Source organism: Gorilla gorilla, chromosome 15 (genome assembly GCF_029281585.2).
Source record: "Gorilla gorilla gorilla isolate KB3781 chromosome 15, NHGRI_mGorGor1-v2.1_pri, whole genome shotgun sequence".
NCBI classification, from domain to species: Eukaryota; Metazoa; Chordata; class Mammalia; order Primates; family Hominidae; genus Gorilla; species Gorilla gorilla.
In genome coordinates this window covers 90,751,640-90,766,847 of record NC_073239.2, presented here as the reverse complement: position 1 = coordinate 90,766,847, position 15,208 = coordinate 90,751,640, and the positions used below count along the sequence as shown (strand labels likewise).

Genomic DNA, 15,208 nt, shown 5'->3' with positions numbered 1-15,208 from the left:
CCCTCTAGCACTCATCATCCAACACTTTTCTAACCCCTCTTATAAATAAATATGTGAGTCAGCCTGACAACTGGAAAGCCCCCTTTCCCTCCTTATCTTCACTACCACTTTTTTTTTTTGAGACAGGGTCTCGCCCTGTCACCCAGGCTGCAGTGCAGTGGCGCCATCACAACTCACTGCAGCCTCAACCTCCTGAAACTACCATGCTTTTTTTTTTTTTTTTTTGAGACGGAGTTTCGCTCTTGTTGCCCAGGCTGGAGTGCAACGGTGCAATCTCAGCTCATTGCAACCTCCGCCTCCCAAGTTCAAGCAGTTCTCCTGCCTCAGCCTCCCAACTAGCTGGGATTACAGGCATGTGCCACCACGCCTGGATAATTTTTTATTTTTTTAGTAGGCTAATCTCAGCAGGGTTTCACCATGTTGGTCAGGCTGGTCTCGAACTCCTGACCTCAAGTGATCCACCTGCCTTGGCCTCCCAAAGTGTTGGGATTACAGGCGTAAGCCACCACGCCCGGCCACTACCATGCTTCTTGAATCAATAATCCTCACCTGCTGCCTCCATTTCTGTATAACTTTATAGCCAGCCAATCATTTGTGGAGTTGAACAGATTCTTCCACTGGGTCTCTTTCCATGCTCCCTGCCACTACACTGGAGCAGACTTCTTGACCAGACTGAAAAAAAGTCTTCTCATCTCTTCCTGTTTTAGTTTAGCTTCTGCATCACTGCCAGATAAATCTTCAGTAAGCCAAGTTCTCATCAGGTTGTACCTCCAGTAGGCTCCACAAACTCTCCTTCCTGGCATTTTAGGCCCTTCTTAAACTACCTTCCCCATCTTGTTTTCCAAGTAAATCACCATGTCCTACAGGAAAAAAGTCCTTCTAACAAGATACAGGCTTTTCCCTGGGCTGTACCTGACTTCTGGTTGAGAGGATGAGATATATCTGCACAGAGTGAGCAAACTGACAGAATTGCAGGGAATTAATTTAAGGCTCCAAACAGAAAATGGGTCACTAAATCTTACTCCTCTTTTCTCTTCTCCACATCTGCAATGATAAGGTTTGTGGTTCTATTTGCCAAAGGCATAGTTTCTGCCAAAATGGTGACTCAAGCAGGATCACTAACACCTGCTCAGAAGGCAGTAATATTACTGGTGCTGCTACAACTTATATCAGTCTTTTTACTTTCTTCTGATATGAAATCCTCCCCAAGGATAAAAATGTCAATTCCTAAAGAAGAGGGTCCATGTTTTATGTAACTTATAAAGCACCCAGCAGAGTGCCAAACAAATTTGCTGATCTCTTCAAAAGAAGGCTTTATTAGAAACACAGCTGAAAATAATAATTAGATGTCCCCCACCTTGATTATAAGAATTAAGGGCCTTGATTTCTGATTCTGTCATGATGATGAGAAGCTTTCTATCTTTATAGTGAACAGTTTGTTTCTTTTTAGATGTCTTTATATCACCCCCACAACCCTTTTATTCTTTTGTCTACTTTTCCTAAAATCTATGAATGGCAGAGGTTCTGATACCTGAGTGAACCACCAGATGTTTTCGGAGGCTAGAATACTCAGCAAAGGAACGGCCACATCCTTGGGCTTCACAAAGGAAAGGTTTCTCTCCTAGAGACAGAAAATGAGATAAAGACTCAGTCTTCTGATGAACTGATTACCTGTTACTCTCTTTTCCCACCAACTTTATTCAGAGTCGAATGACTTACCTACTCTGATTTATTTAATTCATGTTATAATTTCAACTGGGCTACCTAGCAAGTGTTGCCTCTCAATGGTCTTTTAGTATATATCCCACCAGACAGCCTTGCCCTTTTCCTTGGAATGTAAGCCTATATTTCCTTCTCCCTCCTGGCCCAAGAGCTGGAGAGTTGCATTAACCTACCTTCTTAAGTGACTCCCACCATCTGAGGATATCAAGATTAATACTGTATATGCTGTCAGGATTTTTACCTTACATCAATTTTCTTTATGACTCAATTTGTAGATCCATCTAAAAGTATAATTTTTTGGAGAGGAAGTCTCACTATGTTTCCCAGGCTGATCTCAAATTCCTGGGCTCAAGCCTGGGCTACACAGAGAGAAACCCTGTCTCAAACAAAAAAACAAACAAACAAACAAAAAAGATGCAGTCTCTATCCTCCAAGGGTCACAAACTAGTGTGAGACAGACAAATGAATTCATAAATACAAAAAAAAAGTGCTCCGTTGCAGTAATTTTTGTAAGCAGCTGAATTTCTGAGTTCACCTAAAAGATGACAAGGATGGAAGGAAATTTCAGGCACCAGGAATACTGTGAGCAGAGCCTTGAAACAGAGTGCCCGGGGAAAGTTCAGAAAATGGCAAGTAAGGCTGGCACAGTGACAATACGGGAGCTGAGCTTTCTGGGAGGGAACAGCACTGCTAGATTATACTATTCTTTTAGACTGTACCACACAGTTTAATGTTTGAGACTCTCCACCGGTAGCTTTTTTCAATGTTTTAATTGTATACTCATCCCTCAGAATGCTAGGTACTCAAAAAGTTATTGAAAGAATGAGCAATATACTAATATATATAACAGAACAAATGTTAAAAAAAAATTTTAGTAATAACAAGATCAAATGTTTCAAAAGATGAACTAAAGAACTAAAAAAACAAAAAGGATTTAGAAAAAGATTCTACATAAGAATGTAATGGCATGAAATCTCTGCATCAAGCTGGTAAGGGGACATACCTGCCTATTTGGAAACTTGAGAGGATGGTTATTTCACTGGGATAAGGGACACAGGAGAAGGAAGAGGTTTAAAAGACAATGCAGCAAAATGGTGAAAAACATGGCCTTTGGGGTCTGTTAATCCAATTCTGACTTCAAATCCTGGCACTACCACTTATTTGCATGGGGAAGGTGTTTAATCTCTCTAAAAATCAGCTTTTCATCTACAATATGGAGATAATACAATTTCAAAAGAGTGTTTTGAGGATTAAATAATACCAGGTAAATATTCAGCATAGTGCCTGGCACATAGTAAGCCCTCATAGTAAGCCACTGAATTAACAGATTTACTTTTTTTTTTTTTTTTTTTTTCAAGACAGAGTTTCGCTCTTGTTGCCCAGTCTGGAGTACAATGGCACAATCTCCACTCACTGCATCCTCTGTCTCCCGGGTTCAAGTGATTCTCCTGCCTCAGCCTCCCTAGTAGCTGGGATTACAGGCATGTGCCACCATGCCCCAGCTAATTTTTGTATTTTTAGTAGAGACGGGATTTCACCATGTTGGTCAGGCTGGTCTGGAACTCCTGACCTCAGGTGATCCACTCGCCTCGGCCTCCCAAAGTGCTGGGATTACAGGCATGAGCCACTGCACCCAGTCAAAATTTTTTTTTTTGAGATGGAGTCTCCCTCTGTCTCCTAGGATGGAGTGTAGTGGCGCAATCTCGGCTCACTGCAACCTCTAACTCCCGAGTTCAAGCACTTCTCCTGCCTCAGCCTCCCAAGTAACTGGGATTACAGGCACCCATCACCATGCCTGGCTAATTGTATTTTTAGTGGAGATGGGGTTTCACCGTGTTGGCCAAGCTGGTCTCGAACTCTTGCCCTCAAGTGATGTGCTCACCTCAGCCTCCCAAAGTGCTGGGATTACAGGTGTGAGCCACTGGGCCCGACCTGAACTGCAGCTTTACTATCATTACTACTAATAAAGCTTTGAGGTCAGTTTTGACATTTGAGATAAACTGAGTTGTCAGCATTTAAAAATAAAATCCTTGGAAGAGCTTTGGGGTCATATCAGAATTCAAATTCCAGCTCTGCCATTTCCTACCTGCATGATGTTGGGCAAGTTACTTCTCTCTCTAATCTTATGTTCCTTTATCAATAAGTACAGTATCTAATGCATAGTTACCTTAAAGATTAACTGAGATAATGTATATGTGGTTGGTACATACTAAAGTGCCTCAACAAATGCTAACTTTTATTATTATATTAATTATTATTGAGATTCAGATCTGTGAGGCATCTAGGGAGAAATAATTAAATTGAGGCCTGAGATTATGACAAGAGAGTACACTGAGTAAAAGAGAAGGAACAAGAAATTCTGAAACTGGTGAAACATTCAGAGATTAACAGAGATAAAAGCTAGAAAGAATTGGAGAAAAAAAAACAATGGGAAAATCAGGTCATATTTTGAAGTAAAAGCATTTTAAGTCTAGGCGTGGTGGTTCACATATGTAATCTCAGCACTTTGGGAGGGCAAGGTTGGCGGATCACTTGAGGTCAGGAATTCGAGAACAGCCTGGCCAACATGGCAAAACCCGGTCTCTACAAGAAATACAACAATGTCTAGGCGTGGTGGTGCACACCTGTAATCCCAGCTACTGGGAGGCTGAGGCATGAGAAAAGCTTGAACCCAGGAGGCAGAGTTGCAGTGAGCTGAGATCGCATCACTGCACTCCAGCGTGGGCGACAGAGTGAGACTCCGTCTCAAAAATAAATAAAATAAGAAAAAAAGAAAGCATTTTAAGATGATGTTCAGAGGTATCAAATGCTACAACAATGGGCTGGTCTGAAGGTAGTGAGTTATCTCAACTGATGTTCACAGTCAGTTACAGATCAAGTGCCTTGTTTTACTTTTTCCCCTCTTCTCACTACTGCATTTGACTAATTAAAAAAAAAAAGTATAGGCTGGGCACAGTGGCTCAAGCCTGTAATCCCAGCACTTTGGGAGGCTGAGGGCAGATCACGAGGTCAGGAGATCGAGACCATCCTGGCTAACACGGTGAAACTCCGTCTCTATTAAAAATACAAACAAAAAAAATTAGCTGGGCGTGGTGGTGGGTGCCTGTAGTCCCAGCTACTCAGGAGGCTGAGGCAGGAGAATGGCATGAACCCAGGAGGTGGAGCTTGCAGTTAGCCGAGATCTCACCACTGCACTCCAGCCTGGCAACAGAGCAAGACTCCATCTCAAAAAAAAAAAGTATGTGTGTATATATATATATGTGTGTGTGTGTGTGTGTATATATATATATGTATGTGTGTATATATATGTATGTGTATATATATATGTATGTATATATATGCCTTTTATTTTTATATTTTATATATGCCTTATATTTTTATATATGCATTTTATATATGCCATATATATATGCCTTTTAGTTTTACCTGCTGTCATTTTGCCAATGCAAGAATCAAGAAGAATCAAGAAGAGTCAAAGTGGCAAGTAAGTGGGGAAGAACAGTTACACATTCTAAGAGTGGTGTGGGTTCAGTGATTATACTTTGGCTAGAGACTAGCCCACGCTGGACCAAGTGGCTTGGAAAATCACCCTTAGACTCTTAGATTAAGAGTCAAGGAATCTTTATTTTGCTCCTGTGATATTAACATACTGTGTGACCCAGAATAATTCACTTCTCTATTCTGTTTCTCACGTTGTGAGGCTCTAACAAGAAAGTCAGGGATTATATCTTATCTTTTGTATTTTTTTCCCACCCTGCCCCATTTAGTGCCTAGAACAGGTTCTGTATGGTTTGTGTGACTCAGTAAATGTTACTGCCCAAAATCATAACTGCGCAGTGTTCAGAAAGATTTGAACACAGACTGATTTTGTCCACATCTCCCCACATCATTGTTGTCTGAGAAGGTCTTACAGCTCTCCCTGCAGGTTAGGCTCCTGAAGACAGAAATCAACACTGTCTACTCTACACACACAGGTAAAAATACAATAAATGTTATTATAAGTGCAACAAGTCATTTGAAAAAGAAATCCCATCTTCAGAGTTCTAGCAACAACCCCAGACCTTCATTTCTATTCCCACTTGAGTTTTTCCTAAGGAGAGGCAAACATGCAGAGCCAAGGAGCAGACTGCCCAAAGGAATGTTGGTGCTGCACACACCTGTGTGGATGCGCCGGTGGTTCTTCAGGTTTCCAGCTGTAGTAAACTGCTTACCACAGCCAGACTCATGGCACATAAAGGGCTTCTCTCCATTGTGGGTCCTCATGTGCACCTTCAGCCTCTGCAGCACATAGAAGCTTTTCCCACAACCTTCTGCAGGACAGATGAAGGAGCGGTCATTTCTGCAAAAATAATCACATAAGGAAAAATATCTGAAAACACTCTTTGCTAGAGATGACAAGTCAAAGCCCCTATTGACTCTCAAGGCAAACAGTAAGTCCAAAAACTAGATATATCAGAATCAACTGAAGACTTTGTTAAAACTATAGCTGGGTGGTGGCTCACGCCTGTAATCCCAGCTACTCTGGAGGCTGAGGCAGGAAGATTACTTGAGCCCAGGAGTTTGAGATCAGCTTGGGCAACATAGCGAGACCCTGTCTCTAAAAAAATTTTTTTTTAATTAGCCAGGTGTGGTGGTGCAAGCCTGTAATCCCAAGTGAGGCTGAGGTAGGAAGATGACTTGAGCACAGGAGTTCGAGGCTGCAGTGAGCTATGATGGTGCCACTGTACTCCACCCTGGGTGACAAAGTGAGATCCTGTCTCTTAAACAAAAAAAATCAAACAAAAAACTACAGATGCCTAGCACCACCCCTTAAACTGATCTCATAGGTTCAAGGTAGGAGCCCATGCTTATTTGTTACTTTTAAGTTCTCAAAGGAAATATGTTTTATAATAAAATTTGAGAACTCTTGGTTTAAGGCCTTTAGGTCCCAAATGTCTTATTAAATATTTATCAAGAATGAGATAAATAAGACAATGCAAATCCTTCTATTAAAGAAAAAAAGATATCTTAACCAGAAGTTAACTGGAGTCCCTACTTTCCTGTAATTTGTCAACCTGAGGGGCAAGTTCCTCTGGAAGAATCAACTTTTGTATCAACGTATATCCAAATATAAGATCTTGGATTTGCTCACCGATGAGTCTTGAGGTGGTATTTAAAGTGAGCTGGCCATACAAATGTCCGGTCACAACCTTCAACTGTACACTTGAGCTTCTTTTCCACTTGAGGAAGGGGCCCAGAATCTTTTGGTTGCCCATCACCAGAACCAAGGTGGACATTTTCTCCTGTAACAGAGTCACATATTTGTAATTCAGGGAAAGACCCTACTCAGATACTTAGGCTCAAACAATAAAGCTCCTATATTTTACTCCTAGTGATCATTAATCAGATATCTATCTTCATCTTCCCCAGTTATCTTTGTATGCACTTAACAGCAGAAACTTGGCCAGGCATGGTGCTCACACCTATAATCCCAAGCACTTTGGGAAGCCAAGGTGGGAGGACTGCTTGAGCCCAGGTGTTCCGAGACTAGCATGGGCAACATGGTGAAACCATATCTTTACAAAACACAAACAAACAAACAAACAAAAATTAGACAGGCATGGTGGCGCAGTCCTGTAGTTGAGGCTCCAAGGCTGAGGCAGGAAGATCACTTAAGCCTGGGAGGTTGAGGCTATAGTGAGCTGTGACTGCACCATTGCACTCCAGCCTGGGTGACAGAGCAAGAATCTGTCAATAAATAAATAAATATAATAAAACAATAGAAATGCAAGTGTTCTACATCCTCATTCCCTTACTCCAGAAAAACTACCAAAAACTATCATGCTTTGTTTCACAAGACTAGGCCTCTTTGACAAATGTAAGAGATATCCAAAATGGTTTGCTATTAGAAATCAGAATTAAAACCATTTTGCATTACACAGTTTGGTGGAGAAGCAGGGATAGCAACACTATCCCTGAGTAGGGTGCTACAAAGATGACAAAGTTCTGAGTAATAAAAACACTGTATTTTGCTTGTGTCCAGGAGGCGGAGGCTGCAGTGAGCCGAGATTGCACCACTGCATTGTGTCCAGGAGGCGGAGGCTGCAGTGAGCCGAGATTGCACCACTGCACTTCAGTCTGGGCAACAGAGTAAGACCCTGTTTCAAAAACAAACAAACAAAAAATCCCACTGTATTTTAAGAAGAAGTAGTCATTCTGGTTCAGTGTGGGCTTTGACAGCCATTTTTAGATTTCCATCTTCTGAAAGGAATTTAGCTATTTCTTGTCATTCTGGAAACTAAGAACCACCTTCCAATTTCCTGTACCACCCTTCTTTAGTTATAAAATACTTAAGGAATTCAAAAACTCAGATGATTTTTAAATTTCTAACCACATTTTAAAAAGTAAGAGAAAATATCTACTGGAGTTTTGTTCGACAGAATAAAGAGAGGTGAGGAGAGGAGTACAAAGTGCCTCCCTTAAATGTAAACAAAATCAGTTACTTAAAAATTTTTATATAAATTCCAGATTAGCAGGTGGTGGTCCTTTTCTTTCACTTTCTTCAAGAAATACTTGAACATCAATAGAGAAAAAAATTAATAGTCATTTAATTCTGCTATGAGCATATGCAGGCAGTGTATCTTTCCACTATATATACCTTAGCAATAAGATTTGTATCTCCAAATTTCCCCCTCAATAGCCAAAAGTAGAATATATATGTTGTGCCTATCACAACCCCTAGCACCTGATGGTTAATCAAAGGCAGTTTCTGTCCCATCTATTAATCTTCTCCTTGCTATACTTTACCAAATACTAGTCATAAAACTAATTGCTCCAAGGTCAGAGCAGAACCTAGGATGCTTCCTGCTAGTTACTGTTAAGTTTTTCTTTAATATTGCCCCAAGGTTTTTAAAAATGTGTTTACTTGAAAAATATCAGGGCCAGGCACAGTGGCTCACGCCTGTAATCCCAACACTTTGGGAGGCCGAGGTGGGTGGATCACGAGGTCAGGAGATCCAGACCATCCTGGCTAACACAGTGAAACCCCGGCTCTACTAAAAATACAAAAAAAAAAATTAGCCAGGCATGGTGGCGGGAGCCTGTAGTCCCAGCTACTCGGGAGGCTGAGGCAGGAGAATGGCGTGAACTCAGGAGGTGGAGCTTGCAGTGAGTTGAGATCGCGCCACTGCACTCCAGCCTGGGCAACAGAGCGAGACTCCATTTCAAAAAAAAAAAAAAAAAACTACACATATAGCACAAAAATACATATGCCGTGAAGGAACCTTCCCACCAACCCCAGAACTCCAGCTAATTGATTTCTAATGAAAGGTCTGTTAACATCATGCTTTTTTCTTTTAAATTTTTTCTTTTCTTTTTTTTTTTTTTTTGAGACAGGGTCTCATTTTGTTGCCCAGGCTGGAATCCAGTGGCATGATCTCAGTTCACTGCAGCCTCGACCTCCCCAACTCAGGAGATCCTCCCACCTCAGCCTCCCAAGTAGCTGGGACTAGAGACAGGTGTGCACTACCACACCTGGCTAATTTTTTCTATTTTTTTTGTAGAGATGGGGTTTTGCCATGTTGCCCAGGCTGCTCTCCTGAGCTCAACAGATCCACCCGCCTCGGCCACCCAAAGTGCTGGGATTACAGGCATGAGCCACTGCACCGGCCAAAAAAATCATGCTAATACAGTGATTCAAATCAGTGATAGTAGGGGCTTTCTGGATTCCGTTTTATAGATACAATAAGAATATTAATATAATCATAAAATAGGAAAAATGAATACATAGAATAAGGCAAGGCTAAGAAATCACTGAAACTCCTCCTGCTCAAGAATGAAGATTATCAATATATGGTCAAATAAATATAACGCAAATTTTTCCCTAAAAAAAAAAAAATCCCTCAGAAAAGAGTGTATTTGAGTTCTATCATGTTGGCCAGGCTGGTCTTGAACTCCTGACCTCCAGTGATCTGCCCACCTTGGCCTCCCAAAGTGCTGGGATTACAGGTGTGAACCACTGCGCCCGGCTGCCATATGGTTTCTGTTACAACTACTCAGCTTTGCCATAGTAGCAGCCTTAGACAATTTGTAAGTAATGTGGATGCCTATGTTCCCATAAAACTTTAATTATAAAAACAGGTGGGGATTTGGCCCAAAGGCCTTTGCTGACCTGATATACAACATCCTATGCAAAATTAAAACGTTTCTGTATTTCAAACAACTTAGACTGTAAATGAATATAACGTGCTCTGAAAAACTATGCTAGAGGACTCACAAAGTGACTTCAGTGTCAACAATGACAAAAATATTTATGTTAAAAATGCATTAAAATATTGAATAAAATCACTTCATTACATGTTAGTGCAAGGGTGTCCAATCTTTTGGCTTCCCTGAGCCACACTGAAAGAAGAAATGTCTTGGACCACACATAAAATATACTAATACTAATGACAGCTGGTGAGCTTTAAAAGCAAAACAAACAAAAAAATCTTATAATGTTTTAAGAAAGTTTACGAATTTGTGTTGGGCTGCATTCAAAGGCATCCTGGGCCACACGTGGCCCACAGGCCGTATGTTGGACAAGCTTGTGTTAGTGGGCGAAAGCAATATTGATATATTTCATATGATTTAAAATGTATATGTGGGACCACGCACGGTGGCTCACGCATGTAATCCCAGCACTGCGGGAGGCAGAGGCAGGCAGATCACCTTGGGTCAGGAGTTTGAGACCAGCCATGGCCAACATGGTGAAACCCTGTGTCTACTAAAAATACAAAAATTAGCTGGGCATGGTGGCATGCACATGTAGTCCCAGCTACTCGGGAGGCTGAGGCAGAGAATCACTTGAGCCCAGGAGGCAGAGTTTGCAGTGAGCCGAGATTGCGCCGCTGCACTCCAGCCTGGGCGACAGACTGAGACTCGGTCTCAAAAAAAAAAAAAAAATTAAAATGTGTATGTATAACCAAAATCATAAAGCTTCCAAATAGAAACCTATAATGTTAATTTTATCTACATGCTTAAAGGTTTACACAACTAAGTTAGAAAAAAAAAAGGCTTTTAGGGTATTACCTTGTTGGAAAATAAAAGATTGTCTTATATTTGGGGTGATTTTTTTTTTTTTTGGGAGACCAAGTTTCGCTCTTGTTGCCCAGGCTGGAGTGCAGTGGTGCGATCTCGACTCACTGCAACCTCCGCCTCCCGGGTTCAAGCAATTCTCCTGTCTCAGCCTTCCTGAGTAGCTGGGATTACATGCATGCGCCACCACGCCCAGCTAATTTTGGATTTTCAGTAGAGACGGGGTTTCTCCATGTTGGTCAGGCTGGTCTCAAATTCCTGACCTCAGATGATCTGCCTGCCTCGGCCTCCCAAAGTGCAGGGATTACAGGCATGAGCCACAATGCCCGGCCTATTTGGGGTGATTTTATATTCAGGCATACAAAGTAGTTGTTAAGATAGTAAGGCAACATACTTTGAGAGTAAGAAAAACATCCACACAATGCTTTGCTGATTATAACATTTCCCAGATAGAATGTTACATAATCTCCATAACAAGCCAGTCAGGAAAGCTGCCTGATCTCTATGTTCAGATCATAAGAAAATTGAAGCTAAGGGAGGTTAAACTTCCCAAGGCAGGGAACCAGTAAATGATGGTACCAGGCCTGGATCCCAGGGCTCCCAGATTCTAAATTGCAAGCTCCCCTCCCTACGCTGCTTCTCATTGGCAAATATGACACTATTTCTTCAATGTAAGAGGAAATGCTGAAGGTTTCAGCATCCGGAGATTGGCACATATATCTCAGGAAGAATCTGAACTTTAAGGGTCCCACCAAAATGTTAAAATGAACCATTCTAAGTAGCACTATGGTAGTCATAAACAGAACCAAGTATTTTGAAAACAAATAGTTTAGAGTTTGGCTGGGGATGGTTGCTCACACCTAAAATCCCAGCACTTAGGGAGCCAGAGGCAGGAGGAGACCCTGAGTCCAGGAGTTTGAGACCTGTCTGGCAACAGAGCAAAACCTCACTCTCCACAAAAAAGGAAAAAAAAAGACCAAAAAAAAAAAAAAGATTTAATGTTTCAAAATATTCATAGGGAACTCTAGTTCTCTATGAGAAATTTTAACTTTTTATTTTCATTTGAATGGTAATCAAAAAATAATAATAAGCATATACTAGATAATCTGCATAAACTCCAAACAACTGTGTACTAAGTGCTTAAGCTTAGTTTGTGATAATGATAGCATTAAACCATGTTGTATTGAGTTGTCACATGTTAATGAGAAAACACAGAGGCAGACCTAAAAAAGTATTCATGACATGCTACATAAGCAAAGATTCTGCAGTGGTCTGAATAGAGCCGTGGTTCTCAAGCTTTAACATGTATCAGAACCAAGTTTTTGACTCAGTAGGTCTGGCATGGGCCTGAGAGTTTACATTTCTCAGTTCCCACGTGACATCAATGATCCAGTGACAATGCTTTGAAAATTACTAGAACAGAGAAAAGTGACACAGAGTAAGTAGTATAGGCATGCTGAACTGAAAAGAAAAAGCATTAAAACCATCATAGCTAATTGTTAAACTGCCATGAGCAGCAATTTAGTTTCAGCAAAACATAATCCTCTGCCACAATGACTTAATGTTATTTTTATTTTCATGGGTTTGGTAGTTTTATTCCTATTAACTGATAAAACTGTTTTGATTTCATGATGGTATAAGAGCTCTAAGTATATGAAGTTTACACAGAATTTATGTTTTTGCATATTTAAGAGACATTACAGTAAAAACAATTCAAACACCAGGATGTATATTATTTTTTCTTTAAAAGGGGCTCTGTACATTATTTAAAGTTGAGAATTCAGAATACTAGTTGGTTTTGAACACAAATCTGGCATGGCCAAGTTATTTTATAGAAAATAAAATTTAAACAATTTACAGATTTCTAGCCTTCTGCCCTCATCAATAGAATAATTTAAATTATATACAACTCAAACTAGCCACTGCATTACCAAAATCTCTTTGCACAGAATAGTGGCAAGGAAAATGCCGACGGGCCTCACCATTGCTGCTGGTTTTTGCATTCTTTGCCAGTTGTGCACGAGTAGCAGCAATCAAACTGTCATGGGCCAACTCCTGAACCCGGAGGAACCATGGAATGCTACTGTCTGTGCTCTCACTGGAGAGGAAGTCATTCCCTGAATCTTCTGCCTCATCCTGTACAAACACTAAGTGCTCAGCTGAAGAGCCCAGACCTGGAAGAAACAAAATATATGAAAAGTTAGCAACCAAGCAAGCTTTTTATTTGCCCTGGCTCAGAGACTCTCCATGTCCCTTTTTTTTTTTTTTGAGACGGCGTCTCGCTCTGTCACCCAGGCTGGAGTGCAGTGGCGCAATCTCGGCTTACTGCAACCTCCGCTTCCCAGGTTCAAGTGATTCTCCTGCCTCAGCCTCCTGAGTAGCTGGGATTACAGGCATGCACCACCACGCCCGGCTAATTTTTGTATTTTTAGTAGAGACGGGGTTTCACCATGTTGGTCAGGTTGGTCTTGAACTCCTGACCTCGTGATTCGCCCACCTCGGCCTCCCAAAGTACTGGGATTACAGGCGTGAGCCACTGCGCCCGGCCCAGAAACTCTCCATGTCCTAAATAAGCTATTCCTGACCTTTGCCTTTTACCTCAAACTTCTCACTGAAGAGCAGGCTATCATCTTTCTACCTTTAGTCTACAGGCTTGTCATTACCTTGCCTCCTCTGGTTTCAGAGGCAAAGCTGTCTTTCTTGGTCAACCAGACTAATCCCCACCTACTGTATTTCATTCTCATTCTTCAATTATCCCCCCATATATACTTGTGTTATCTCCTCTCTCCTATCTGCAACTAGTTCCTATCGGCCAGCATTTCCTTATGTCTTTAAATATGTCCTAACTCAAGTCTCTCACCCTTATTTTTAAAAAGAATTAGAAAACCCCAAGTACTTCTCTAGCTATTACCTTCTTCCCTGTTCCTTTAAAGTCAAGTTTCTTGAACAAGTGTACCTTCTAACTTGCGTATATATTGTCTTACCTCCCATCCACTCCCCATCTCTTTAACCCTGGCCTCTACCTCAGCTACCACAGTAACAATTGCTCTTGCTAGGGTCACCAGACACACACTTCTTCTCACTAATAAGCCCATCATGTAGTATTTGGCATGATTTAGTATCTTTTCTGCCTTAAAACTTCTTCCTCCCTTGGCTTCCCTGCTACCACTCTCTCCCAGTTCTCTTCATCCCCTTCCAGCTGCTCCTTCCTGTTCTGTTGTCCTCTTAACTGTTTTTTCCCAGGGTCCCAGACTTGCCTTCTTTTCTGTTTATGCTTGAGACTTCTCTTGAATCCATGTTCATTGTTTCATACGTTTCCTGAATGCTGATAAGCACCAAAACAGACCTTTCTAGAACTCTGGATTCCTGTTTCTAACTCTCTAAAGGACATGTCCTCCTGAATATACCTCCAAAATCTCAACATAAATAGGTGCAAATTGGAACTAATCATCCTCCCCCAAGCCTTGCTCTTCCTGTGCGATCTCAGTAAATGGCACTACATAATTTCCCAAACAAGATATGAGTCATACTAGAGTCCTCCCTCTCCCTCTACATATTCAAATGGTCACCAGACACACCAATTCTCCAAAATAATAAAATAATAAAGCTTCTTTCTATTTTAAGTATGACTAAGTTAAATATGCCCCACCCCTAATTTTTTTCTTAGGCATAAGCAGAGCTCAAAAAAAAGGAAAGAATACCTGCTCTTGTTAGGTTAAGAAGAATAAAAGAAGTGCTATCACTTGGCTGTAGATCTTGCAACAAGCTAGAAGACTCTGAAGTGGACAAAAACTCCGGGGATTTCTGTACAGTCTGAGCTCTCGTCTCCTCTCCGTCTGGACCCACATTCACCCGAAGGCTTCTCAAAACAGCTGAGGAAGGGACCTCCTTGGAGGAGTTAGAATGATTTGTAGTATCATCTAGTAAAGGGAAAATACCACAGCTTTATGTAGCACCTATCTCCAGGAGCCCACCATTTTGATACACAGCACCGAACATCTCTTGGAAGCTAACATCCTTATAGCAACAGACAGCATTCTCATTACACAAATAAAAACTTTGTCTCACAGAAGAACAGAGAGATGGCTTTATGTTCCAAAGGCAGTCAGCCAAAATGTGAGGAACAGAATTCTCTGTCACTTGGCAGTAATGGTTGGTGAATAACGAACCATTCAACATTTGGACATCACAGAATTTAGTCCTTTTTGAGGCCAGAAATCAGTACTTTCTCCTTGAAAAATATAGCTATACAATGAATACTAACTCAAGAATAGGATCTACATTTTATTTTTCCTGGAGAGAGCTCCCTCTCCTTAACTTTTGTATTAGGTTGGTGCAAAAGCTATTGCAGTTTTTGCCATTACCTTTTTACCTATGGTTGTACCTCCTCAGGCTGTGGTTATTTTTTCTGTGCCACCACACCTGGTTAACT

At 41.1% G+C, this 15,208-nt stretch overlaps 1 protein-coding gene across 5 annotated transcripts in view; it reads right to left on the bottom strand.

Annotated features, from left to right (window-relative positions):
- Positions 1–15,208, bottom strand: part of ZNF410 (zinc finger protein 410) — a 40,369-nt gene that overhangs the window by 21,430 nt on the left and 3,731 nt on the right. For 4 of the 5 annotated variants that reach the window (XM_004055427.5, XM_004055428.5, XM_063697981.1 and 1 more), the window contains exons 3-7: positions 14,478–14,696; positions 12,759–12,950; positions 6,854–7,004; positions 5,880–6,061; positions 1,532–1,621 (exon numbers count right to left, since the gene is read on the bottom strand). In XM_004055427.5, coding sequence (XP_004055475.1) covers positions 1,532–1,621; positions 5,880–6,061; positions 6,854–7,004; positions 12,759–12,950; positions 14,478–14,696 — 834 coding nt within the window. Of the gene's footprint in view, positions 1–1,531; positions 1,622–5,879; positions 6,062–6,853; positions 7,005–12,758; positions 12,951–14,477; positions 14,697–15,208 lie in introns of those variants that run through there. The other variant, XM_063697982.1, reaches the window with a different exon arrangement.